At 43.2% G+C, this 25,245-nt stretch overlaps 1 protein-coding gene across 1 annotated transcript in view; it reads right to left on the bottom strand.

Annotated features, from left to right (window-relative positions):
* The window catches only part of LOC132762386 (NAD(P) transhydrogenase, mitochondrial-like), an 85,317-nt gene that overhangs the window by 32,741 nt on the left and 27,331 nt on the right, over nt 1–25,245 (bottom strand). Inside the window, exons 5-11 of the mRNA XM_060755316.2 lie at nt 21,596–21,683; nt 20,784–20,872; nt 18,819–19,006; nt 17,082–17,215; nt 11,673–11,864; nt 6,890–7,043; nt 2,873–3,034 (exon numbers count right to left, since the gene is read on the bottom strand). Of these exons, the coding sequence (XP_060611299.2) occupies nt 2,873–3,034; nt 6,890–7,043; nt 11,673–11,864; nt 17,082–17,215; nt 18,819–19,006; nt 20,784–20,872; nt 21,596–21,683 (1,007 nt within the window). The remainder of the gene's footprint in view (nt 1–2,872; nt 3,035–6,889; nt 7,044–11,672; nt 11,865–17,081; nt 17,216–18,818; nt 19,007–20,783; nt 20,873–21,595; nt 21,684–25,245) is intronic.

Here is a 25,245-nt window from a genome sequence, read left to right as displayed (position 1 = left end):
AATCTCAGCAACTACAACTCCCAAACATCAAGGTCTATTTTCCCCAAACTTGATCAGTATTCACATTTGGGCATATTGAATATTCGTGTCAAGATTGGTCAAGATCCATCATTGTTTGAGTCCACAGTGCTCTCTGGATGTAAGTGAACTACAACTTCAAAACTCAAGGTCAATGCCCACCAAACACTTCCAGTATTTTCTGTTGGTCATGGGAGTTCTGCATGCCAAGTTTGGTTCAATTCCACCGCTGGTGGAGTTCAGGATACTCTTTGATTGTAGGTGAACTACGACTCCCAAATGACAAAATCAACCCCTCCCCCCCATCCCATCAGCATTCAAATTTGGGTGTTTTGGGTATTTGTTGGTCCAGTGAATGAAAATACATCCTGCATATAATATATTTACATTATAATTCATAATAGTAGCAAAATGACAGTTATGAAGTGGCAACGAAAATAATTTTATGGTTGGGGGTCACTACAACATGAGGAACTGTATTAAGGGGTCGTGGCATTAAGAAGGTTGAGAAACACTGCACTAATGGTTTGCCACAGAAAACAATTAACAACAACTTTATTTGTAGTGACATACAGAGGAAAATCTCCTTCTAACCACCCCAGATGAATTATACATTAGGTGACTCTCACAGGATGGTTGAACTTGATAACTCAAGCATCACGTGGTCTTTAGCAACTTTGGTATCACTTCATAATAGGGAGATGCAAACTACTGTTGTGATTCAAATAGATGTACGTTCCCTAATTTATGGGCTACAAAACATGAAGGCATTTCTTTGACCTTGACTATCTTACTTGTGAGATTCTCTCTGCGCTTCCTTCTCACAGAGCCTTTTGGATTTCCTGAGCTGGATGTTTTTCTCCCTATGATCAAATCAGATACCCCTGTCGAACACACCTGAGTCTTGATCTAAAATCAGAGGCGGCCCTAGGTAATTTTCAACGGTAAGCAAACAGTATTTTGGCGTCCTCCCCCCCCCCCCCCCCAACGAATCACTGATATATATTTTCTGTTCGTCGTGGGAGTTCTGTGTGCCATATTTGGTGGAGTTCACTGGAGTTCAGAATGCTCTTTGATTGTAGGTGAACTATATATCCCAGTAACTACAACTCGCATATGTCAAGGTCTATTTTCCCCCAAGAGCACCCCTGGGCAAAATCAACTATACTGCAACTGCTTACTTTGCGTAATGGGTTGAGCTGCCCCTGTCTAAAATCCCCTCATTTTCCTCAGTGAAAGAACCATCCACCACTCTCCCAGGCACTCCAGGTTCTGGAATCCCAATCCTCTCATTTTCATCTATTTGAATCACAACAGTAACACCGAGTTGTTGTAGGTTTTTTGGGCTATATGGCTATGTTCTAGAGCAGGGGTCCTTAAACTAAGGCCGCAGGGCTGAATGCGGCCCTCCAAGGTCATTTACTTGGCCCTTGCTCAGGGTTAACTTAAGTCTGAAACAACTTGAAAACACAACAACAACAACAACAACAACAACAACCTTATCTCATCAGCCAAAAGCAGGCCCACACTTCCCACTGAATTACTAATAAGTTTATATTTGTTAAAATTGTTCTTCATTTTAGTTATTGTATTGGTTTTAAGTGTTTTTGCACTACAAATAAGATATGTGTAGTGTGCATAGGAATTCATTCATGCTTTTTTCAAATTACAATCCAGCCCTCCAACAGTTTGAGGGACTGTGACCTGGCCCTCTGTTTAAAAAGTTCAAGGACCCCTGTTCTAGAGGCATTCTCTCCTGACATTTCACCTGCATCTATGGCAAGCATCCTCAGAGGTAGCGAGGTCTGTTGGAACTAGGAAAATTGGGTTTATATGTCTGTGGAATGACCAGGATGGGACAAAGAACTCTTGTCTGTTGGAGCTAGGTATGAAAGTTTCAACTGACCACATTGATTAGCATTTGATGGCCTGGCAGGTTTTTTTGGTGTGGCTTGTTAGTGCCTGGGGGAATCTTTTGTTGCGAGGTGATTAGCTATCCCTGATTGTTTCCTCTCTGTTGCTTTGCTGTTGTAATTTTAGAGTTTTTTAATACCGGTAGCCAGATTTTGTTCATTTTCATGGTTTCCTCCTTTCTGTTGAAATTGTCCACATGCTTATGGATTTTAATGGCTTCTCTGTGTAACACAGTAACACAGCTTGGAAATGTTACATGGTTATATATACCTCATCTATAAGTCCTCATGTATACATCTAGGACAGGTTTTGGGAACAAAATTTCCGTAGTCAGGCATTCAGAAAATCTAAAAGAGTGTGGAGGGCTTAGTGTTTATTTTAGGTTTTCAGGGGATGAACTAAGCTCCTGCCACTTGCCACTCTGTTTAAAGAAGGGGATGATTCCTTTTGAACCTTCAGATCAGGCAACGCTGCTAGATAGTGAGGATATCAAGTCCTGTTTTCAGTTCATGTTTTAGCCTATGTTCTTGGTATTTCTGGATTCATGTTCATGTTTTCATTCTTGTTTCCCATGTTATGAGCATGAATGGAATATTTTCCTGTACCTTTTGGGATATTTGGCTATTGCTTTTGAAGTGTTTTACTCCTCCCCAACTTTGTTGTGCCTTTTACTTATTGACTACCTTTTCTGATCACCTGTTGGATTTTGCCTTTCTTATCCCTTTTTGGTGATTTTCCCTACTTTCTTCAGTAAACTGTTTTACTACTGTTTTTGGAGTCCTGTTTGGTGCTAAGGGCAAGGTGAACAAGTACCAACTGTGGGTTAGCTCCGATGATGTAAAACTGGATGAATTAATTCATCCCTACACATAACTGTGCATGTCCCATAGTAACACTAATTTTTATTGACAGATACAAGAGTGCAAGAATAAAACCTTACCGGAAATAGCGTTTGTTACAGACATTAAAGGAGAGTGAAGAGCAGGTGTGACTCCCCAAACTGTATGGTAGCCAACTATTCCAGCAAGTCCAAAGGTAGTCACCATTTGGGTAAAAGCTGCATTAGGAGACACGAGACCCAACCCTAAAATTGTGGTGAGGCCTAAAAGGAAAGAAAAGCAGAACTCTCAGGAGAATCATAAGACATTTTCATCTCAAATAAGCCAACAATGTGGCTTGGAACATTACGTTTGTGGACTACATCTCCCAGAATCCACCTGTTTGGAGGATTTCTGCCATGTCAGTTGAAGGATTATTGGAGCAGTCAAAAAAGAAGTTTTCAAAACTCTTGAATAGGCCAGATCCACACCCTTAGTCCCACTAGTATTTTGGTTCAGAAAACAATGGGAAAGGGAGCAGGAACGGTCTTTTGATATAGAGTTTTATAGACATAATACGAATTCCACTTTCCTCCCAGAATGGAGACTCGCCTGGGAGAGAATTCATTGAGCCAAATTGTCTGTTCAGTCCTACTTTTTGGGATCCAGATCCGGAAATGCCAACAAATAAAATCTCTGAGATTTTAAGTATTTCATTTTCAGCATCTCATCAAAGGCCAGAGCAACAAAATGAAAAATGGCAATAATTCCCAATTGACTTCTCTACTTGCTTGGTAGGAAAAGCTTCTATTGCAGCATCTGAAAATTGTTAAGTCAGACCACACACACACACAGGCGTAATAGCAATGCTTTATGAAAAGAACCTGCAATGACCTTGCTCTTCTGTAGCATATTACTATGTGAAAATGCCCCTGAAAAGTTAGTTTTTTGGACTGTAACTCCCCAAACCCTTCAGCAAGCCAAGCCACACAGGTTGGGAATTCTTGGAGTCGTATCCAAAAGCTCTGTCCTATAGCAGAATCCGATCTGTCTGACCAGCTATTTCCATTGGCTTTCAGATTTTAAGTGTGCAGCTTATGCCCCTTCTATACTACCATATATAATCCAGATCATCTGCTTTGAACTGGAGTATATGTCAGTGTAGACTCATATAATCCAGTTCAAAGCAGATAATGTGGATTATCTGCTTTGATAATCTGGATTATATGGCACTGTAGAAGGGACCCTAGTTAGCTTGAAGCAGTATGTTTGGGTTCACCATGGAAAAGAAAATGAAGGAAGACTGCCTTTTCTAGATGTCCTAGTCATCTGCAAACCAGATCAACAATTGGGTCACACCGTCTACAGAAAACCCACACACACAGATAGATATCTACATAAAAACTCCAACCATAACCCAAGTCAAAAAAGAAGCACCATTAAAGCCTTGGCAGACCGTGCAAAAAGAATCTGCGAACCCCACCTCCTCCAAGATGAACTGAACCACCTCAACTGGGCTCTCCAGGCCAATGGAGACTCCACCTCAGACATCAGAAGAGCTGCAAGACCGAGAACAAGCCACGAGAGTAAAGATGAAGATCCTCCCAGAGGAAAAGTGTTCCTGCCATACATCAAGGGAGCCACTGACCGCATTGGGAAGCTGATGAGGAAACACAACATACAAACAATCTACAAACCCACCAAGAAAATCCAACAAATGCTACATTCAGCAAAGGACAAGAGGGATCCTCTCACCTCTGCAAGAGTCTACCGTATACCATGCAGCTGTGGACAAGTCTACATAGGGACCACCAAACGCAGCATTGCCCAGACACGAATCAAGGAACATGAAAGGCACTGCAGACTACTTCAACCAGAGAAGTCAGCCATAGCAGAGCACCTGATGAACCAGCCTGGACACAGCATATTATTTGAGAACACAGAAGTGCTGGACCACACCAACAACCACCATGTCAGACTACACAGAGAAGCCATTGAAATCCACAAGCATGTGGACAATTTCAACAGAAAGGAAGAGACCATGAAAATGAACAAAATCTGGCTACCAGTATTAAAAAACTCTAAAAGTACAACAGCTAAACAACAGAGAGGAAACAACTGGCACAGATTAACACCTCCCAGCAAGAGATTTTCCCAGGCTCAGGCAGGCCTTCAAATGCTAATGAAGGTGATCAGTTGAAACATTCACACCTAACTGCAGCAGGGAAGAGCTCCTTGCCCCACCCCAGCCATTCTACAGATATATAAACCCATTGTCCTAATTCCAACAGACCTCACTACCTCTGAGGATGCTTGCCATAGATGCAGGCGAAACGTCAGGAGAAATGCCTCTAGAACATGGCTCTATAGCCTGAAAAAACCCACAAGAACCTAGTGATTCCAGCCATGAAAGCCTTCGACAATACACTCAGAAATTGGTTTTGCTTTAATTCAGATTCCCTTATTTTTTTCTGTTGGATTCTGGCAGACCGCCGAAGGCACTGTTCGTCTTGTCTGTTTTGACTACTCTCCTGCCGTCTATGTATTTGCTCATTAACTTCTGCAGGTGCAAAGTTGTTTTCAAGCCCCAAATCCTGGGAACCCTCTGGTAACAATTCAGGGAGTACACCGTCACCCCCCACACCCTTCAGGGACATTCTCATGGGAAACTACACTTGGAACAGGGATCTCCTGGTCATTCTCTCCATTAATATCATTGACCAAACCATTGCCATCTTGAAACTCATTGACATCACTCCCCACATCCAAAGCACCCTGACCCTGAAACACAATCACAGGCTGAGATCCAACACCTGCAGTTTTGAGTGAAACCAATGTTTAAGCTCAGCCAAGCCACATAAAGATGCTTTGGTGGTATCATTAACCTTTTGCCAATATCAATAAAGTAGCGGGCGCTTTTCCTGCGTGGGTTCTGGAGCCATCTCACATTCCAAGGCCATGAACGTGAACATCCTTTGAAGCCCAGGTTTCCCCCACTATCCCCGGGAAAGAATGTACCAAAGCTGTGGTCAAACATATGGTAGGAATAATGTCTTTCATCACTCGCACTAAACGATTTTGTGCTCCACTCCCTTGTTACTCAAGACTGAAATCAAGCTTGCTTTAAGAAAAAGAGGATTGCTTGAAGGTAGGCATATCAGAAACCGATCTATACTGTGGCTTCTTTGTTTTCCAAACAAGAATAGGAAGGGCAACATAACTTAATACATGTTGTATCGTAAATATATTTAAGGTAAGGATGTGCAGGTAGGGCAGGCATAGGGGCCATTTGCACAACTCGGGGTGCTTTCAGAGCCACATGGGCTACTAGAAAATATCCCCAAACCCTGGAGATTCTGACAAATGGATGGAAGGGGTTCAATACTACCATTATATATTTGTAACCTAGTGATGCAGAGCCATAACTCTGCACCAGGCTTTAGCACAGCTGGTTAATTACCAGGAACAATAGATCACAGCAATCAAAAGCTTGGCAGTTCAAAGCCCAGGTTGGGTGAGCACCCGACTTTCAGCCCAGCTCACTGTCCACCTAAGCAGTTCAAAAACAGCTGTGCTGTGAGTAGAGAAATTAAGCACCGCTTAAGCAGGAAGGTATTTTACAACACCATAAAAAGGAAGTACCACAAAATGCTGGTGATCAAAGAAAGGAGGAAGTCTGTAATCAAGGATTCTTCGTCAAAGAGGATGGAGTGACAGCATCCACCTGTGGCCAGAATCGAGCACAACCTCCAGGATGCCGAAGTTGGGAAAAATGCCAACATATACCTCTATCTGTTGTCTATACTGTCTGTTTAACAGTATTGAATATTTGCCGTGTATATGTTCTGTGATCTGCTCTGAGTACCCTTCTCAGGATGAGAAGAGCGGAATATAAATTTAGTAAATAAATAAATATATAACGGTACCATATAAAACTGGAAAGTCGAAGTTGGCCTATGGCTGGTGTAAAGGCATCTTTATAAACAAATGGCTGTGGTTAGTAGGGAACCAGAGTTTTGATGTTGCTGCTTAAATGCTAAATCCATGTTGTGCAATACAGGTTTCGAGCTATATGTTTTCCTCCTGCTATTATTTCCTCGCTGATCCTCTTGAACAAAGGAGTTCCCCTTCTGAAATACCTGTTGTATACACTCCGGCAGAGGTCATTGTCTTCCTAAATGGGGATAGCGAAGCTTGTTTCTCAGCTTCTAGTTCCTGGACAGTTTTTGGTTTCGCTGGAGCGGTCGGGGGCAACGTTTTAGGCAAAGGAGCTGGAAATATTGTTTTCCCTTCCTGTTTCAGAAGAAGATACAACATAAGATATAGGAACCAAGCCACATTGTTGCAAAGCAAATTTTTCTGCATCAGGGTAGACAAAATACTTATTGCCAGCTGCAAATACGTCACACAAATATTCTCCATAGAGATGCAAAATTCTAGGAAGTTTTAAAACCAAGAGGAAAAAATAGATTTTATTCAGGGTTTTTTTTTTTTTTTGCAGGTCATGGGGGCTCTGTGTGCCAAGTTTAGTCCAATTCCATCTTTGCAGAGTGCTCATTGATTGCAGGTGAACTAGTGATAGTTCACCTACATCCAGAATAATAATAAATAATAATAACAATACCACTTTATTTGTACCCCGCTACCATCTCCGCAAGGGACTCGGTGCGGCTTACATGAGGCCGAGCCCAAACACACAATACAAGCAATAATAACAACAATACAAGCAATTAAAAAACATAGACATTAAGATATACAACATGATCAGTAAGACAACACACAATTAAAAACAATGGGAAGGCCAAATGTAGAGTTAATATTGGAAATAATGCAGGGACATGGACGAAAAGGTGATACTGGTGTTTGTGGAAGGGCATACGAGCAGACCTAAAGAAATGTAAAGTGCTTTGGAGGACAAAATGCTATGGGAACATTATTCCGGGAAGGCACACTGGAATAGCCATGTCTTCAAGCTCCTCCTGAAGACTGCCAGAGTTGGGGCCTGTCTGATGTCTTTAGGGAGTGAGTTCCAGAGTTGAGGGGCCACCACTGAAAAGGCCCTCTCTCTCGTCCCCACCAATCGCGCCTGCGATGCTGGTGGGATCGAGAGCAGGGCCCCTCCAGATGATCGAAGGGATCGCGTGGGTTTGTATACAGAGATGCGGTCACATATATGAACCCGAACAATGATGGATCTGGACCAAACTTGGCACGCATACCTGTTCCGTCTTCCAGGAGCTTGGTTTGCATTGCCCCTTAGTTGCTTAAAATAGCATCCCTTTTCATTTCCCCCAGGATTGCTACAGCCTTAGCAGGACCCTAATAGTCAAACAGTAACAGAGGCTGGAAGCCAGCCTGCAAGCCTTTTGTAGCTATTGGCTTAAAAATGTATCTCTTTGGTCCAGAGACCGCCCTTTTTCCTGGGGATGAGATCTCCATTTTGGAGAAGCTCTCCTGCCTTCTTCAGTATAGAAAGAGCCGCTGCAAACTAGGCTCCTGCGGGAGCAAACCTTGCCAGCACGTCCCTGACGTCATGAGACTCCGCCTCTTGCCCCGCCCCTTTCTCAGCCTCTTTCTCTGTGCCAGAGTGGTTTTTCCTTTGCTAGGGCAGCATTGCCAGCATACTCTCTCAGTTGAATTCTGCCAACTGAGAGAGTATGCTGGCAATGCTATCCTAGCAAAGGAAAAACCACTCTGGCACAGAGAAAGAGGCTGAGAAAGGGGCGGGGCGAGAGGCGGAGTCTCATGACGTCAGGGACGTGCTGGCAAGGTTTGCTCCCGCAGGAGCCTAGTTTGCGACGGGTCAAAAAGCCTCAGATGTGCTGGTGGCCAAGCTAGGCAGCTTGGACTGGTCATCGTGAGTACGGCTACCCTCTTGCCTTTGAAACTGGTGCTGAGCTCAGATAGGGGAAGACCTGCTCTTTCTAAAAGATAGCAGTTCTTTCTAAAAGATAGCAGCTCAGGGTTAGGATAAAAGATCGCAGGATTTTTCTACCGTTGGGGAAAGTTAACTCAGCAGCTGAAGGAAAAGGGAAGGAAAGAACATCTATATGGTTTCACAAGTTGACTGTGTTTGTAATTTCGTCAAGCTGTGCCAAGTCTGTCAAGCACTTTGAGAAATAAATATTATGTTTGATGTTCAAATCTGGAGTGGCCTCAGATGCTGAGAATCCTGAGGTAAGGTACTCGCAGTTCACCTGGATAAAGAGAGAAGCACATCTTAGTTTTAACTTTATAGTGTCTGGGTGTGACGGCACAGTACCCAATATGCCCAAATTTGAATAACAACAACTCTAAAATGTCCAGACCAATTCCTCTCAAAACCCAGGTATGCATGCCAAATTTGGTCCAGATCCATCATTGTTTGGATTCATAGTGTGTTCTGGATGTAGGTGAACTACAACTCCCATAAATCCCTCCAAAGACCTCCAGTATCATTACAGATTTGATCAATGTGAATTTAAAATTATGTGTGAGAATGAATGGAAGAATGGAAGGATGTATGGATGGAGTTAATAATTTTGGAAGCACCAGTAAAATATCAAGGCCTGTAATGACTAACTACCTGTTTGCTGGACTGTAATTAAAAGTTGCTAATAAGAACTGAAAAGTTAACTCTGATAAGAACTGTGACAATGGTTCTTTCAAGTTAAGGAAATATTTGCAACATTCTTTATGTTAAGAAGGAAGTCAACACAAGCCTTGTGTTTGTCAACACCAATCAAGAAGAATCAACATCTGGCCAGGAAACTGCATGGAGTCAGGTTCTGCTATAGGGAAAGCAGAGATCTGGTCCTTGGCATTGTTCTTAGGGGAAAAGTTTTGGCATTTTGAAGTTATGGAAATTTTGGAACTATGCGTTGGCAAGCTGCAGGAAAGCATGATCTTGCCTAACAGGTGCTTCTCCAAGGAGGGAGAAAAAGATATAATAATATTTGGGTGCACGAGGATGAATGCATGTACATGTGAATGTTGAGTGAAAATGTATTTCTCCTTTGTTTGTTAGCCAATGTAATTGTGAATCCAATATAGTAGCATAGAATCTGTATGTCTAGATGTCTAGATGTTTTTCTGTAATCTGATGCACCCTCTCACACTGGAAATTGCAATAAAAAGATTCTATTCTTTAAAGTTATTGAAAAGTTATTCATGACACTTGTTCTCCACGATGACTCCAAGATCTTTTTCACACATACTGCTGTCAAGTGAGGCATCGTCCCCATTCTGTATCTTTGCATTTCATTGTTTTCTGCCTAAGTTAAGTATCTTGCATTTGTCCCTTGTTAAGAATCTCTCTAATCTCTTTTAAGATCGTTTTGAATTCTGCTCCTGTCTTCTGGAGTATTGGCTCTCCCTTCCAATTCAGTGTCATTTGCAAACTTGACGACCATGCCTTCTAACCTTTCATTGAAGTCGTTAATCAAGTTCCTGAACAGGACTGGGCCCAGGATGGAACCCTGTTGATGGCACTTCACCCGTCATTCCTTTCCAGGATGAAGAGGAAGCATTGATGAGAATCGCCCCTTGGGTTCGTTCACTTAACCAATTGGGTTCGATCCACCTAACTGTAGCTTTGCCTACCCCACATTTAACATGATATGTGGTTTGAATGAAAAATAATGCCTCCACCTTCGTAACTCCTCAATAGATGGCAGTACTGGTATGCAGTAGGTACTGGCTTGTTCAGTAGACTCTCCTCTACAGTTCCATTTGGTGGGAAGCCTTCACATTGAATGGTTGTGTTGTTAAAGTGCGAAGTATGGAACCCTGCGCAAATGGTCAGTCAATGCGACTTAAGCAATGTTCAGTCATTGAATTCTTGATAGCAGAAGGTGTCACCCTAAAGGAGATTCATCAGAGAATGCAAGCTGTTTATGGTGATTGTGTTGATGTGAGTACTGTGCGTCATTGGGCGAGAAAGTTTAAAGATATTGAGGTGGGAACATATAACTTGCGCAACAAACAAAGAGTTGGATGTCCAAGTTTCACAAGCAAAAGGTTGACAGATTGATTCAGGATGATCATCGTATCACTCAGAGAGAAATTTCAAGCATATTTATTTAATTATTTCTCGCATTTCTATCCCGTCCTTCTCAACCCCCGAAGGGGGACTCAGGACGGCTTGTGAAAAACATAATCAGCATTTCAGAAGAATGTGTGGGTCACATTATTGCTTTGCTTGACTATTGGAAGATCTGTGCACATTGGGTCCCCAGGATGCTGATGCCTGAAATGAAAGCGCACAGACTTGAAACTTCAGAGACTGGATCTCACCACTGTACGACATCCTCCATACAGTCCAGATTTAGCAGCATCTGACTTCCATCTGTTCCTGATAATGAAAGAAGATATGCGGGGACATCATTATTATGCTTCTGATGAAGATGTTGAGAGAACTGTGAGACGCGGGTTGTGGAAACAGTGTCAACTTCTTCTGTGACGGCTTCGGAAAACTTGTTCGTTGTTGGCAGAAATTTATCCAAATGTCTGGTGATTGTGCAGAAAAGTGAATAGTGGTAGTTAAAGATCACATTCGAAGGATTATTTCTGCATTTGATTCATTAAAATATTCCCATCCAAACCCAAGTAACGAAGGTGGAGGCATTATTTTTCATTCAATCATAGCACTTATCATGGTATCATGTGAATGAGCCCTTGGGAGCCCTAAAGTGAAGTGAAGGATAGGCATACAAATAATAGCATGTGTACAGCCCACCAAGACAGACAGGCTGTCCGATCCATTGTTCAAATGGATAAAAATGGAATGCATGTAGCAAATCTGGATTGTGCCAACTGGAATCATGCCTCAAGTGAAGAAGCATCTGGGAATGCTCTTAAAAGGTCTTGCATTCTATCACATTATTCTGCATACTTTTACTAAACAATTTCTCGAAGCCCCTTCAGATGGGTGGGATGACTTACCTTCATGACCACCGTTCCCCTGATTACGTGATCGAGAGTCCCGTAATCAAAATCATCCTTTGGCTCAAAGGAAAAGTATTCCTTGTCGGGAGAAATGGCTTTTAATAACTTCAAGATGTTGTTTGAGTAAAGGCTACTGGCCTGGGTAGCCATTCGGCTTGGCAAGTCTGTGTAACCAATGTGCACCACGCCCTGAGGATGGAAATGAAATAAACAGGCATTTAAAGGCTCTTTGCTTTCTCTCTCGTGGAGCCTGTCGAAGCTTTGCACCATGTTTTTGTGTGCCGAACTGGTGTGAGTTTTATAGGTACCAGTAAATCAGGCCTAGAACATCACTGCGGACGTGCCTTATGGGTCCATTTTACAAATGGAAAGGTTACCTTTGACAAGAAACAGCTTGCTCTCATTCCTGGGGCAGAGTGCATGGAGGCTTCGTTTTTTGACAGAACGCCAATTAGAAAGAAGAAGAGGAACAAGCCATAATGGCCATGTGGTGCTGATTTCATGAGTTACCAACTAAAGTATATTTTCAAAAGTCTGAAAACACCTCTTGGTCATTTGATGCTATCAGCGTTACATGGTGTGCTTCTCAAACTAATTGCTTTTGGATTGGATCCAGAGAAACAACGAGCAGTTTTGGATCATCTTGTCTTGCAACGTTTTTACGAGCAAGGCCAACAAAAGGGGAAAATAATTTTTCCTGCCCTAATAACCTCTGGATGTGTTAATTCCATCACCCTTGACTATTGGCCAAATTGAAAAAACTGCAAGTCACGTCTGGTGTGAGAGAATTGGCCATCTGCAAGGACGTTGCCCAGGGGACGCCCAGATGTTTGATGTTTTACTATCCTTGTGGGAGGCTTCTCTCATGTCCCCGCATGGGGAGCTGGAGCTGACAGAGGGAGCTCATCCATGCTCTTCCTGGATTCAAACCTCTGACCTGTTGATCATAGAATCATAGAATTATAGAATCATAGAGTTGCAAGAGACCTCATGGGCCATCCAGTCCAATTCACTGCCAAGAAGCAGGAAAATTGCATTCAAAGCACCCCCGAAAGATGGCCATCCAGCCTCTGAGCATGCTTGCCATACATGCAGGCGAAACGTCAGGAGAGAATGCCTCTTGAACATGGCTGTATAGCCCGAAAAAACCTACAACAACCCATCCAGCCTCTGTTTAAAAGCTTCCAAAGAAGGAGCCTCCACCACACTCTGGGGCAGAGAGTTCCACTGCTGAACGGCTCTCACAGTCAGGAAGTTCTTCCTCATGTTCAGGTGGAATCTCCTTTCTTGTAGTTTGAAGCCATTGTTCCATTGCGTCCTAGTTTCCAGGGCAGCGGAAAACAAGCTTGCTTCCTCCTCTTTATGACTTCCTCTCTCATATTTATACATGGCCTTCATCATGTCTCCTCTCAGCCTTCTCTTCTTCAGGCTAAATATGCCCAGCTCTTTAAGCCGTTCCTCATAGGGCTTGTTCTCCAGACACTTGATCATGTGAGTCGCTCTCCTATGGACACATTCCAATTCTTCAATTGTGGTACCCAGGATTGGACACAATATTCCAGGTGTGGTCTAACCAAGGCAGGTCTTCGTGCCTGATGTAGATGCTTCTCTCTTGCGTAATCCTTCTTTGGCCATCTCTTCTTCCTTTACCCCTTGCTGCTTCTTGACGTGAAGACTCTCCCCAATGTTACATAGTGAAAGGAATTGTCTACTCATCTTATTGCCCTGGTTAGTTTCTTATTCCAAAGGTTACTTCCTCCCATCACTTTGTGGGCCAAAAATGCCTGGTGCTTTACAAATATGCAAGTAAACAAGTAGAGAAATTTCAAACAAAGGGTGCCAGCGCTTGAACAGAAAGAAAGAATGATAAGCAGAGCCAAACCATAGACTCGGCTGCATTCCTTTCAGGCCTGGGTGTGCCCATTCTGTCTTGCTCACTAAAGTGTGGCAGAGCCTCTTTTAGGCTGCTCATAAGTGATGGGACCACCGACGGAAACATTACCCAAATACAGCTCCCGTTTCAAAAGTGATGGTTCTAAATTTTTGCAAGTGTGGCTGTAAACATTATAATTTCTGGATACATAACAGCCCTTGAAAATCACTCTCTGCCCCAGAGTGTGGTGGAGGCTCTTTCTTTGGAAGCTCTTAAACAGAGGGTGGATGGCCATCTGTCGGGGTGCTTTGAATGCGATTTTCCTGCTTCTTGGCAGAATGGGGTGGGACTGGATGGCCCATGAGGTCTCTTCCAACTCTAGGATTCTAGACTGTTCAGATGTCTAACATAAATATGGAAAATGGGAATTTCAGTTTATTTCCACAGCATCCCTGTTTGAAGTGACTGCGCCAGATTACATTGACCAACACTCATTTAGAGGTCTCAAATGTTAGCTCTATTTCTGGATATATTTGACCTGCTGATTCCAAAAATGGCACTAGTTTCCCCCTACCAGCTGGACAAATAAACAACAACATATTGTATTATGCCACTATAGGGTAAAGGTAAAGGTTTCCTCCTGACATTAAGTCCAGTTGCGTCTGACTCTGGGGTGTGGTGCTCATCTCCATTTCTAAGCCGAAGAGCCAGCGTTGTCTGCAGACACCTCCTAGGTCATGTGGCCGGCATGACTGCATGGAGCATCCTTACCTTCCCATCGGAGTGGTACCTATTGATCTACTCACATTTGAATGTTTTTGAACTGCCAGGATGGCAGAAGCTGGGGCTAGCAGTGGGAGCTCACGTCACTCCCCGGATTCGAACCTGCAACCTTTTGGTCAGCAAGTTCAGTAGCTCAGCGGTTTAACCCACTGCACCACCGGAGACTCCATATATATATATATATATATATATATATATTGTTGTTTATTCGTTCAGTTGTCTCCGACTCTTCGTGACCTCATGGACCAGCCCACGCCAGAGCTCCCTGTCGACCATCACCACCCCCAGCTCCTTCAAGGTCAGTCCAGTCACTTCAAGGATGCCATCCATCCATCTTGCCCTTGGTCGGCCCCTCTTCCTTTTACCTTCTACTTTCCCCAGCATATATATATATATATATATGTATGTGTGTGTGTGTGTGTGTGTGTGTGTATATATGGGGTAAAGGTTTTTCCCTGACATTAAGTCCAGTTGTGTCCGACTCTGGGGGTTGGTGCTCATCTCCATTTCTAAACCGAAGAGACGGCATTGTCCATAGACACCTCCTAGGTCATGTGGCTGGCATGACTGCATGGAGTGCCGTTACCTTCCCGCTGGAGCTGTACCTATTAATCTACTCACATTTGCACGTTTTTGAACTGCTAGGTTGGCTGAAGCTGGGGCTAACAGTGGGAACTCACCCTGCTCCCCGGATTTGAACCCGTGACCTTTCAGTCAACACGTTCAGCAGCTCAGCAGTTTAACCTACTGCGCCACAGGGGGCTACCTACTATACCACTGTACTACAATATCATTAGTAATATTACATGCAATATACAATTATTATATTGTATTATTATTATATTGTATTACACCTATATAAATGGAGCCCCCGGTGGCGCAGTGGGTTAAACCCCTGTGCCGGCAGGACTGAAGACCAACAGGTTGCAGTTTCGAATCCGGGGAGAGACGGATGAGCTCCCTCTATCAGCTCCAGCTCCTTATGCGGGGATATGAGAGAAGCCTCCCACAAGGATGATAAAAACATCAATTCATCCAGGTGTCCCCTGGGCAACGTCCTTGCAGACGGCCAATTCTCTCACAACAGAAGTGACTTGCAGTTTCTCAAGTTGCTCCTGACATGCCAAAAAACGACAAAAAATGTATATAAATAAAAATGTAATGTTCGTTTGTGGGATTAACATAACTCAAAAACCACTGGATGAATTGACACCAAATTTGGACACAATGCACCTATCAGGCCAATGAGTGACCATCACTCATAAAAACTCTGAAAAACACAGTGGAAGGGACTTTAAAAGCAAAAAATGAAAAAAAAACACATTATAACGTGTGTGCATAACCACATATATACAGATATACACATATATACACAGAGAAAACCCATATACACAGACTGGGCCACAGCAACGCATGGCAGGGGATGGCTAGTTATAATATAATTATCAATATTAAATGTATATACAATATATTATATTACTAGCATAGCACAATATTAGTATTATATGTTATTATATTGTTGCTGGGGGAGGGCTCCCAACTGATGACCCATTACAGTGCTAGTAACTGATGACCTAGTATACTGCTAGTGACCGCCAAAGTGGAGAAAGGCCAAATGGGATACAAGACAAACCACTTAATGTAGCAGATTTAAAAAGCCAAATCAAATCCATTAACTAATGTGAATTTGTTCTGAGTGAAGGTACAAAAGGCTGTATTTTAAGGAAGTATGGTTAGAATATGCAGGCATAAGTGCCGCCTTATGCCTGGCTATGTGTTTTCTAGATTGTTGCACAGAGCATTGTCAATGTTGGTATTTTCTGCATATCATTCTCACCCCATATCCATTCTATTTAAGCGAGGAAATGGCTATAGCCCCCAAAATTTATTCCTACAGCCATAGGATGTGAATAAAGACAGACAACAGTCCGGGCTTTAGCACTGCAGGTTAACCACCAGCTGCAGTAAATCTTGTCAATTGAAAGGTTGACAGTTCAAAGCCCGGGTCGGGGTGAGATCCTGGCCTTTAGCCCAGCTTCTTCCTACCTAGAAGTTCGAAAGCAAAATGCGAGTAGATACATAGATACCACTTAAAAGCAGGGAGGTATTTACGGCACCCATCAGGAAATGCCAGGAAAAAAATGCCGGCAATTAGATCTAGGAGGAAATTTGGCAGGGAGATTGAGTGACAACATCCCCTGTGGCCAGAACTGAGCACAAGCCTCCAAAATGCCGAATATGGGAAATGCCTATATATCTCTATAGGGAGCCCTTGGTGGTGCAGTGGGTTAAACTGCTGAGCTGCTGAGTTTGTTCACCGAAAGGTCGCAGGTTCGAATCTGGGGAGCGGCATGAGCTTCAGCTGTCAGCCCCAGCTTCTGCCAACCTAGCAGTTTGAAAACATGCAAATGTGAGTAGATCAATAGGTATCGCTTCGACGGAAAAGTAACAGCACTCCATGCAGTCATGCCGGCCACATGACCTAGGAGGTGTCTACGGACAACACCGGTTCTTCGGAGATGAGCACCAACCCCCAGAGTCAGACATGACTGGACTTAATGTCAGGGGACAACCTTTACCTTTATATACAGTTGTCTGTCTTGTCAGTGTGTAAATGGCATTGAATGTTTGACATAAATATGTGTTCTGAAATCTGTCTTGAGTCCCTTTCGGGGTGAGAAGGGTGGAATATAAAAACGATAAGTAAATAAATAAATGGTTTAAAAGGCTAAAACAGGCTCTGTACAAACCTTATGGATGTGCAACTCTCCTGGATGGGTGGTTTCCACATTGCCACCAGCTTCAGCTGCAAGGTCAACAACCACAGACCCATCTTTCATGGATTCCACCATATTCTTGGTGATAAGGATGGGAGCCTTTTTCCCTGTTGGAAATGGAAAGAGAAGAAACTAAACCTGGGAAATTCTCCTCTGTAAATTGCAACTTCTTTTTAAAAGGCTGAGAATGAGGCCAGTCTGAGTCAGGGGTAAAATATCAATTGGTCCCATGCGCCAATTCAGAAAGAACAATATCCAAACCCAGGCAGGTTGTTATGGCGCATGAAGTGAAAGATTCCACAAGCACCTCTCCACATTCTTCACAATGAAAATATGATGGTGATAGCTATGACGTTAACTAACAATGTTCAATCAGAAGTTACCACCTCTGTTCTGGTACAGCTGTACCAGGAGCTCCAACTTCCTTTTCTTTCTTTGAGTGTTTGCATGTATTCCAAAGTTCCATGCATTTTGCAATAAGGTGGCTTCCTTTGGTTTGCAATTATAGGGCCAATGACCCATCAATCATCATTAAATTTTTGGTTCCACCCCTTTCCCCAGGGCTCTGGGAGAGAAAAGAAAGACTACAGGCAGTGTATTGTCGAAGGCTTTCATGGCTGGAATCACTAGGTTCTTGTAGGTTTTTTCGGGCTATAGGGCCATGTTCTAGAGGCATTTCTCCTGACGTTTCGCCTGTATCTATGGCAAGCATCTTCAGAGGTAGTGAGGTGAGGTGACTACAGGCAGACTACAGGCAGTCTTACAGTTTTGGAAGCCCAGGTACAGGACTTGAGCCTGTAGAGAAGCTTCGTTTCCCACAACATCCGGGGGAAACAGCCCTAAAGCTTCTAAGGAAAACAGTTTGACAGCACAACCCTCGTTGGGGTTAAAGAAACAGCTCCACATCATTCGTGGAAAAAAATCCAAAGGACTCCAGCTGGAGAATCTAGAAAGCATTGGCTGGTAGGTCTACTCGGGACCCAAGAAGCAGTTTGGAGCCAGGAGTAGGGCCCACACCAGCAAAGTTTAGAAAGTAGATTGCCCAAGGAGGGGTTGTTGTGTTTCAAATAATAATAATAATAGTAATAATAATAATAATAATAATTGTTATTATTATCCCATTCAGAGCTTCCTTTATCTCTTATGCTGACTGCTTTCATTCTCCAAGATATAAATCCTGGAATGAAAACAGAAATAGGACTCGCATCTTCTTTATATATTCCAAAGAGCATACGGAAGGGGGAATATTCAAGCCAAGGAAGTAACTTTTGAAAAAGCAACTATTACAGTTCTAGTTCCAAGCTCCCCACAATAGTTAGTTGCCACTAAAGCTGAAGTTTCAAAATCCAGTTTCTCACTATAACTAAAACAATTATGTGTTCCAGTATTAAAAACAATCTGAATGAATGTTAAGTTAAGAGACAAAGTTATGCCCCAGTTATGGCAAAACTCTGGGTTAATTTCAAGTTATGAGATTTTTTTGTGCTTTTCTTGTTCTGGGACTTATCTTGTGTCTTATGTCCAGCAAAGTGAAAACCAGCTCCACCCTCCAAAATTCTGCATTTTGTAAAGAACCAAGAGGAGGAATTTGGAATGGAATTTGCTTGGCATCCATGGCACAGCCAAATACCATCCCAGACCAGATTTCCAAACTCATTAGCAGCACCCTCTGTGAAAGTCATCTGCAATTGCTACAAACCAATACAGTACCTGGAATAAGAGCAGTGCTAATAATGATATCCACCTCTTTACACTGTTTGGCAAATAATGCCATTTCGGCCTCAATGAAATCCTTGGACATCTCTTTGGCATAACCTCCAACACCTTCTCCGGCTTCAGCAACACTGACTTCTAAAGGTTCTGCGCCGAGGGATTTGAACTGCTCCAAAGCTGCTGGTCTGCAAAGCAAAATTGAGAGGATTTCATAGTGTGCTAGTACGGCTGTACCAAAAGCTCCAACTTCCTTTTCTTTCTTTGAGTGTTTGCATGTATTCCAAAGTTCCATGCATTTTGCAATAAGGTGGCTTCCCTTGGTTTGCAATTATAGGGCCAATGTCCCATCAATCATTGTTAAGTTTTGGTTCCGCCCCTTTCCCCAGGGCTCTGGGAGGAGTGGGAGCCATTTTAGGTCAGTCTTGCATTGGAAAGCTTAGCTACAGGATGTGGATTAGGTCCACCTGTAGAGAAGCTTCGTTTCTCACAGCTTCCGGGGGAAATTCCGGGGGGAAACAGTTCCAAAGGACTCCAGCTGGAGAATCTACAAAGCCTTGACTGGTAGGTCTGCTTGGGACCCAAAAAGCAGTTTGGAGCCGGGAGTAGAGCCCACACCAGCAAAGTTTAGAAAGTAGATTGCCCAAGGAGGGGTTAAAAGGGGTTTTCCTCTTAAAGAAAAGAAACAGTTCACGAAGCCAGTTGCCTGTCCCTTGTGGACAAGATTAAGAAAGCCACCAGTTGATTCAAAGCTTCGAAGCATTTGTTTAATTTGTTGAAGACTTAAGCAATAATAAAGGATTTTGTTAAACCTTTCAAGCCTCTAAAAACTCAGTATAGGAAAATCCTTAGGGCCTCTCACTTGAGGCACCCCGGCTTCCCGCTGGGCACAAAGAGCACATCCTGTTCAAAAGCCAACTGCTATAGGCCCAGCGCATGACAGCACACATAGACTTTGATTACATGGGGTTTTCTGTCCAGTTAATGACCAGAAGTAGTTTAGTAAATGTCAATACTATGTGTGTTGATCAAAGACGGTCTGCGATTGTTTGATTTAGACCAGGGGTCCTCAAACTAAAGCCTGGGGGCCCTCCAAGGGTCAACCTAAGTCTGAAAGGACTTCAAAACACACAACAACAACAACAACAATCCTATCTCATCAGCCAAAAGCAGGCCCACACTTCCCATTGAAATACTAATAAGTATATATTTGTTAAAATTGTTCTTCATTTTAATTATTTTATTGTATTGTTTTAAGTGGTTTTCCACTACAAATAAGATATGTGCAGTGTGCATAGGAATTCATTCATATATTTTTTTCAAATTATAAATTATAATCCAGCCCCTCAACAGTTTCAGGGACTGTGACCTGGCGTTTAGAGTGCTGTGATGCTCCTTTTTTGGAGGCTTTTAAACAGAGGCTGGATGGCCATCTGTCGGGGGTGCTTCTAATGTGATTTTCCTGCTTTTTGGCAGAAGGTTGGACTGGATGGCCCATGAGGTCACTTCCAATTCTATGATTCTATGAGTATTTCACATTTCTACGGCGACAACAACAATAAGAAGAAAACATCATTTCTGGATCTATGTTCCTATGAGGACAGGGCCTTCTTGGTGGTGACCCCCCCTGCTTGTGGAATTTGCTCCCTAGCGAGATTAGATCGGTGTCCTCCCTCCATTCCTGAAATTGTGGTTTTCAAACCAGGCTTTTGGCTAATAGGCACAATTACACTTTGGACATTGAATTGGATCATATGATGATTGTTTTGATAATGGAAACGGCTACTATGACTGTTTAATTAATGTTATTGTTTTAATATATTGTGTATTTATGGTTTTTATATTATTGTATATTGTGAAATTATGGCATCGAATTGTTACCGGTGTTAGTTGCTCTGAGTCCCTCCTCGGGGGTTGAGAAGGGCGGGGTAGAAATGTTGTAAATAAATAAATAAAATACTGTACCTGGTATCAAATCCCCTGACAATAGCTCCCATTGATTTAGCTGCTCCGGCTGCAGCTAAGCCAGCTACTCCTCCGCCGATGATGAGCATCTAGAATGGGAAACAACAAAATGGAATACAACAGGGATCCACTTTGGTAGCAATGGGTACCTCCTTTTAAGAGTTCACATTCAACCTCGCTTATTAGCCCAACATCTCTCACATGGTTAAGAACCAGAGTTTGGGAAACTCACTTCTTTACTTTTTTTTTTCCTTGTTGAGTAACTTGCGAAACTTCAAGTCACTTCTGGTGTGAGAGAATTGGCCGTCAGCAAGGACGTTGCCCAGGGGACACCCAGATGTTTGATATTTTACCATCCTGTGGGAGGCTCTCTCATGACACTGTATGGGGAGCTGGAGCTGACAGAGGGAGCTCAGCATGCTTTCCCCATATTCTGTGTTGAAAAACTGCAAGTCGCTTCTGGAGAGAATTGGAGAATTGGCCGTCTGCAAGGACATTGCCAGGGGACACCCAGATGTTTGATGTTTTACTATCCTGTTGGAGGCTTCTTTCATGCCCCTACATGAGGAGATGGAGCTGACAGAGGGAGCTCAACCCACTCTCCCCGGATTCTGACCTGACGGTCAGCTGTCCTGCCGGCACAAGGGTTTAACCCATTGCACCACTGGGGGCTCCTTACAGCATGCTGAGTAACCCTTACCAAAAATGCTTGAGGACAGAAAGTTTGCAGAATTGATGATTCACAATTGCCATGGTTGGACCCACAATTTCACTGCAAGCTCTTAGTACACAAAAGCTGGGACAATATATACCTTGGCCGGAGGAACTTTTCCTGCTGCAGTAATCTGCCCAGTAAAAAACCTTCCAAAGTGGTTGGCTGCCAGGACTACAGCCTTGTACCTGTGGGATGGAGGGGAGAGGGAATGATAAAGGGACCGAAGGGCACGCAAGGAGAAGGAAGTTAGAACAGATTGGTTCATCAATAGGCATTTTGAGTTAATTGCAACAGGCAACAAAAATACAAAAAGCAACCAAAGATTTATTAAGCATCCAAAGACAACAAACAACTGCTATAGAGCATCTCCAGGTATTAAATTGTCTAAGTGAAGAAATGCACACAATAGTCACAACTGGGTTTTTTTTATCAGTGCTTGATATACTTTTTCAAGTGCCTAGTAGAAGAATAATTTGGGATGTGAGTATCCCGGAGTATTTGGGATGTGACACAAGCGTCTTCTACGCTGCCCTATATCCCAGGATTTGGTCCCAGGTTATCCCAGATTACCTGGCAGTGTGGATTTATATAATCCAGTTCAAAGCAAATAATAAGAATAATAAAAAATTGTCGTGTCAGGAGTGACTTGAGAAACTGCAAGTCGCTTCTGGTGTGAGAGAACAACAACAACAACAACAACAATATGGCTGTGGCTCACAAATGGGACTTTGAAACAAGAGATGGAGGACCTGATTCTGGCAGCCCAAGATCAAGCCATTAGAACCAATGCCATCAGAACCAGAATTGAAAAGTCGACGACAGATCCCAAATGTAGGCTCTGCAAGGAAGCAGATGAAACAATAGATCCCATCCTCAGCTGCTGCAAGAAGATCGCGCGGACAGACTCCAAGCAGAGGCACAACACCGTTGCTCAGATGGTTCATTGGAACTTGTGCCACAAAGACCATCTGCCTGCGACAAAGAACTGGTGGGATCACAAGCCGGAAAAAGTTACAGAGAATGAACATGTCAAGCTACTCTGGGACTTCTGAATTCAGACAGACAGAGTTCTGGAGCACAATACTCCTGACCTCACGATAAAAAAAAAGAAGTATGGATTGTCAATGTTGCAATCCCAGGTGACAGCAGGATTGAAGAGAAACAACTGGAAAAGCTGACACGATATGATGATTTAAAGATCGAACTGCAAAGACTCTGGCACAAGCCAGTCAAGGTGGTCCCAGTGGTGATCGGCATACTGGGTGCAGTGCCTAAAGACCTTGGCCTGCACTTAAACACAATCGGCACTGACAAAATTACCCATCTGCCAGCTGCAAATGGCCACCTTACTGGGATCTGCACGCATTATTCGCTGATACTTCACACAGTCCTAGAGACTTGGGAAGTGTCCGACATGTGATCCAATACAACAGCCAGCAGAGTGATCTTGTCTGCTTTTTTATCATGTCAGAAGCAAATTGAGTCTATATTCCAAGTCACTTGGAATATAGTGAGAGAATCGGCCGTCTACAAAGATGTGTCCCAGATGTGCTACCATCCCTTGGGAGGCTTCTCTCATGCCCTTGCATGGGAAGCTGGAGCTGACAGATGGGAGCTCACCCCATCTCGCGGATTCAAACCATTGATCTTCAGGTCAGCTGTCCAGCCGACACAAGGATTTAACCCATTCTGCCACTGCAGCTCCTCAGAGATTCCATGAAAGTTTCTCAAAGCAGATAATCCAGATTATCTGATTTGAACTGGATTATATGAGTCTACACTGCCATATAATCCAGTTCAAAGCGGATAATCTGGATTTTATATGGTAGTGTAGAAGGGGCCTAAATTTTCCAATCCCTTTACATCCATTGTGGGTTTTTTTTTAACAACTCACAAGTTGTCCGCACCTAATCCTATATGCGCAGAAGTAAATCTCATTGATTCAAATGGGAGAAATATGTTGACAATTGAAGTCTTTGTGTCATGCTCCCTGCGCCATGAGCCAAAATCCTTGGGGTCAATCACTTTATTCAGGAATAAACACATTCTGAACCAATTCTCATTTGGACCTCATTTCAAAGTAGTTGAGATTTTTTTTGTCCTAAAACTTAACAAACTAATTTAAATGCTATACCAATTATGTACACAGGCTGCATCTTGAAACGCTTTGGAATTCGAGCCCATTTCATCACAATCGGAATCAATTTCAATGAAAACACCAAAGCAGGCTGGCCATCTCTGCATTCAAAGACAGCAGCTGAATCTTTCAAGAAATGCATGCTTGGGAGATGCTAAATCAGGTGTAATCTCTTCAGCCTTTGTACACCTTTTATGGCAAGGTTTAAATCTGATTTTTTTTCAGATTTGTTTTATTATTTCTTTAGAAGACTCATTATTTTCCTGATTGGGTTGCTGTGGCTTTTCCGGGCTGTACGGCCGTGTGCCAGAAGCATTCTCTCCTGACGTTTCGCCCACATCTATGGCAGGCATCCTCAGAGGTTGTGAAGTCTGTTGGAAACTAGGCAAGTGAGGTTTATATATCTGTGGATTCTCCAGGGTGGGAGAAAAGAACTCTTCTCTGCTTGAGACAGGTGTGAATGTTGCAACTGGCCACTTTGATGAGCATTGAATGGCCTTGCAGCTTCAAGACCTGGCTGCTTCCTGCCCGGGGAAAATCTTTGTTGGGAGGTGTTAACTGACCCTGATTGTTTCTTGTCTAAAATCAGGACAGCAAATAAAGAATAACTCTCAGAAAACAGGGGAATTCCAGAGAAGAAACAATCAGGGTCAGCTAATACTTCCCAACAAAGGACTCCCCAGGCAGGAAGCAAGGCAGCAAGACCATTTGTTCTGGTACGGCTTTACCAAAAGCTCCAACTTCCTTTTCTTTCTTTGAGTGTTTGCATGTATTCCAAAGTTCCATGCATTTTGCACTAAGGTGGCTTCCCTTGGTTTGCAATTATAGTGCCTATGACCCATCAATCATTGTTAGGTTTTGGTTCCGTCCCTTTCCCCAGGGCTCTGGGAGGAGAAGGAGCCATTTTAGGTCTGTCTTGCATTGGAAAGCTTAGCTACAGGACGTGGATTAGGTCCACCTGTAGCGAAGCTTCGTTTCTCACAGCATCCGGGGGAAATTCTGGGCGAAAACAGTTCCAAAGGACTCCAGCTGGAGAATCTACAAAACCTTGACTGGTAGGTCTACTTGGGACCCAAGAAGCAGTTTGGAGCCGGGAGTAGAGCCCACACCAGCAAAGTTTAGAAAGTAGATTGCCCAAGGAGGGGTTAAAAAGGGTTTTCCTCTTAAAGAAAAGAAACAGTTCACTTGTGGACAAAGATTAAGAAAGCCATCAGTTGATTCAAAGCCTTGAAGCATTTGTTTAATTTGTTGAAGTAGATCTAGAAGTATTTGATTGTTTGTAGAAGACCTAAGCAATAATAAAGGACTTTGTTAAATCTTTCAAGCTTCTAAAGACTCTGTGTAGGAAAATCCTTAGGGCCGCTCACTCGAGGCACCCCAGCTTCCCGCTGGGCACAAAGAGCACGTCCTGTTCAAAAGCCAACTGCTATAGGCCCAGAGCGTGACAGCACACCATTCACTGCTAATCAAGCTTGCTAATTGCAACATTGAATAGCCTTGCAGCTTCACAGACAAGAGTTCTTTCTCCCACCCTGGACATTCCACAGATATATAAACCTCACTTGCCTAGTTTCCAACAGACCTCACAACCTCGGTCAGGTAGGAGCCAG

The sequence above is a fragment of the Anolis sagrei genome, chromosome 9 (genome assembly GCF_037176765.1).
Source record: "Anolis sagrei isolate rAnoSag1 chromosome 9, rAnoSag1.mat, whole genome shotgun sequence".
Lineage (NCBI taxonomy): Eukaryota > Metazoa > Chordata > Lepidosauria > Squamata > Dactyloidae > Anolis > Anolis sagrei.
Note: the sequence above shows the minus strand (reverse complement) of the source record. Positions and strands in the feature narration are given on the sequence as shown.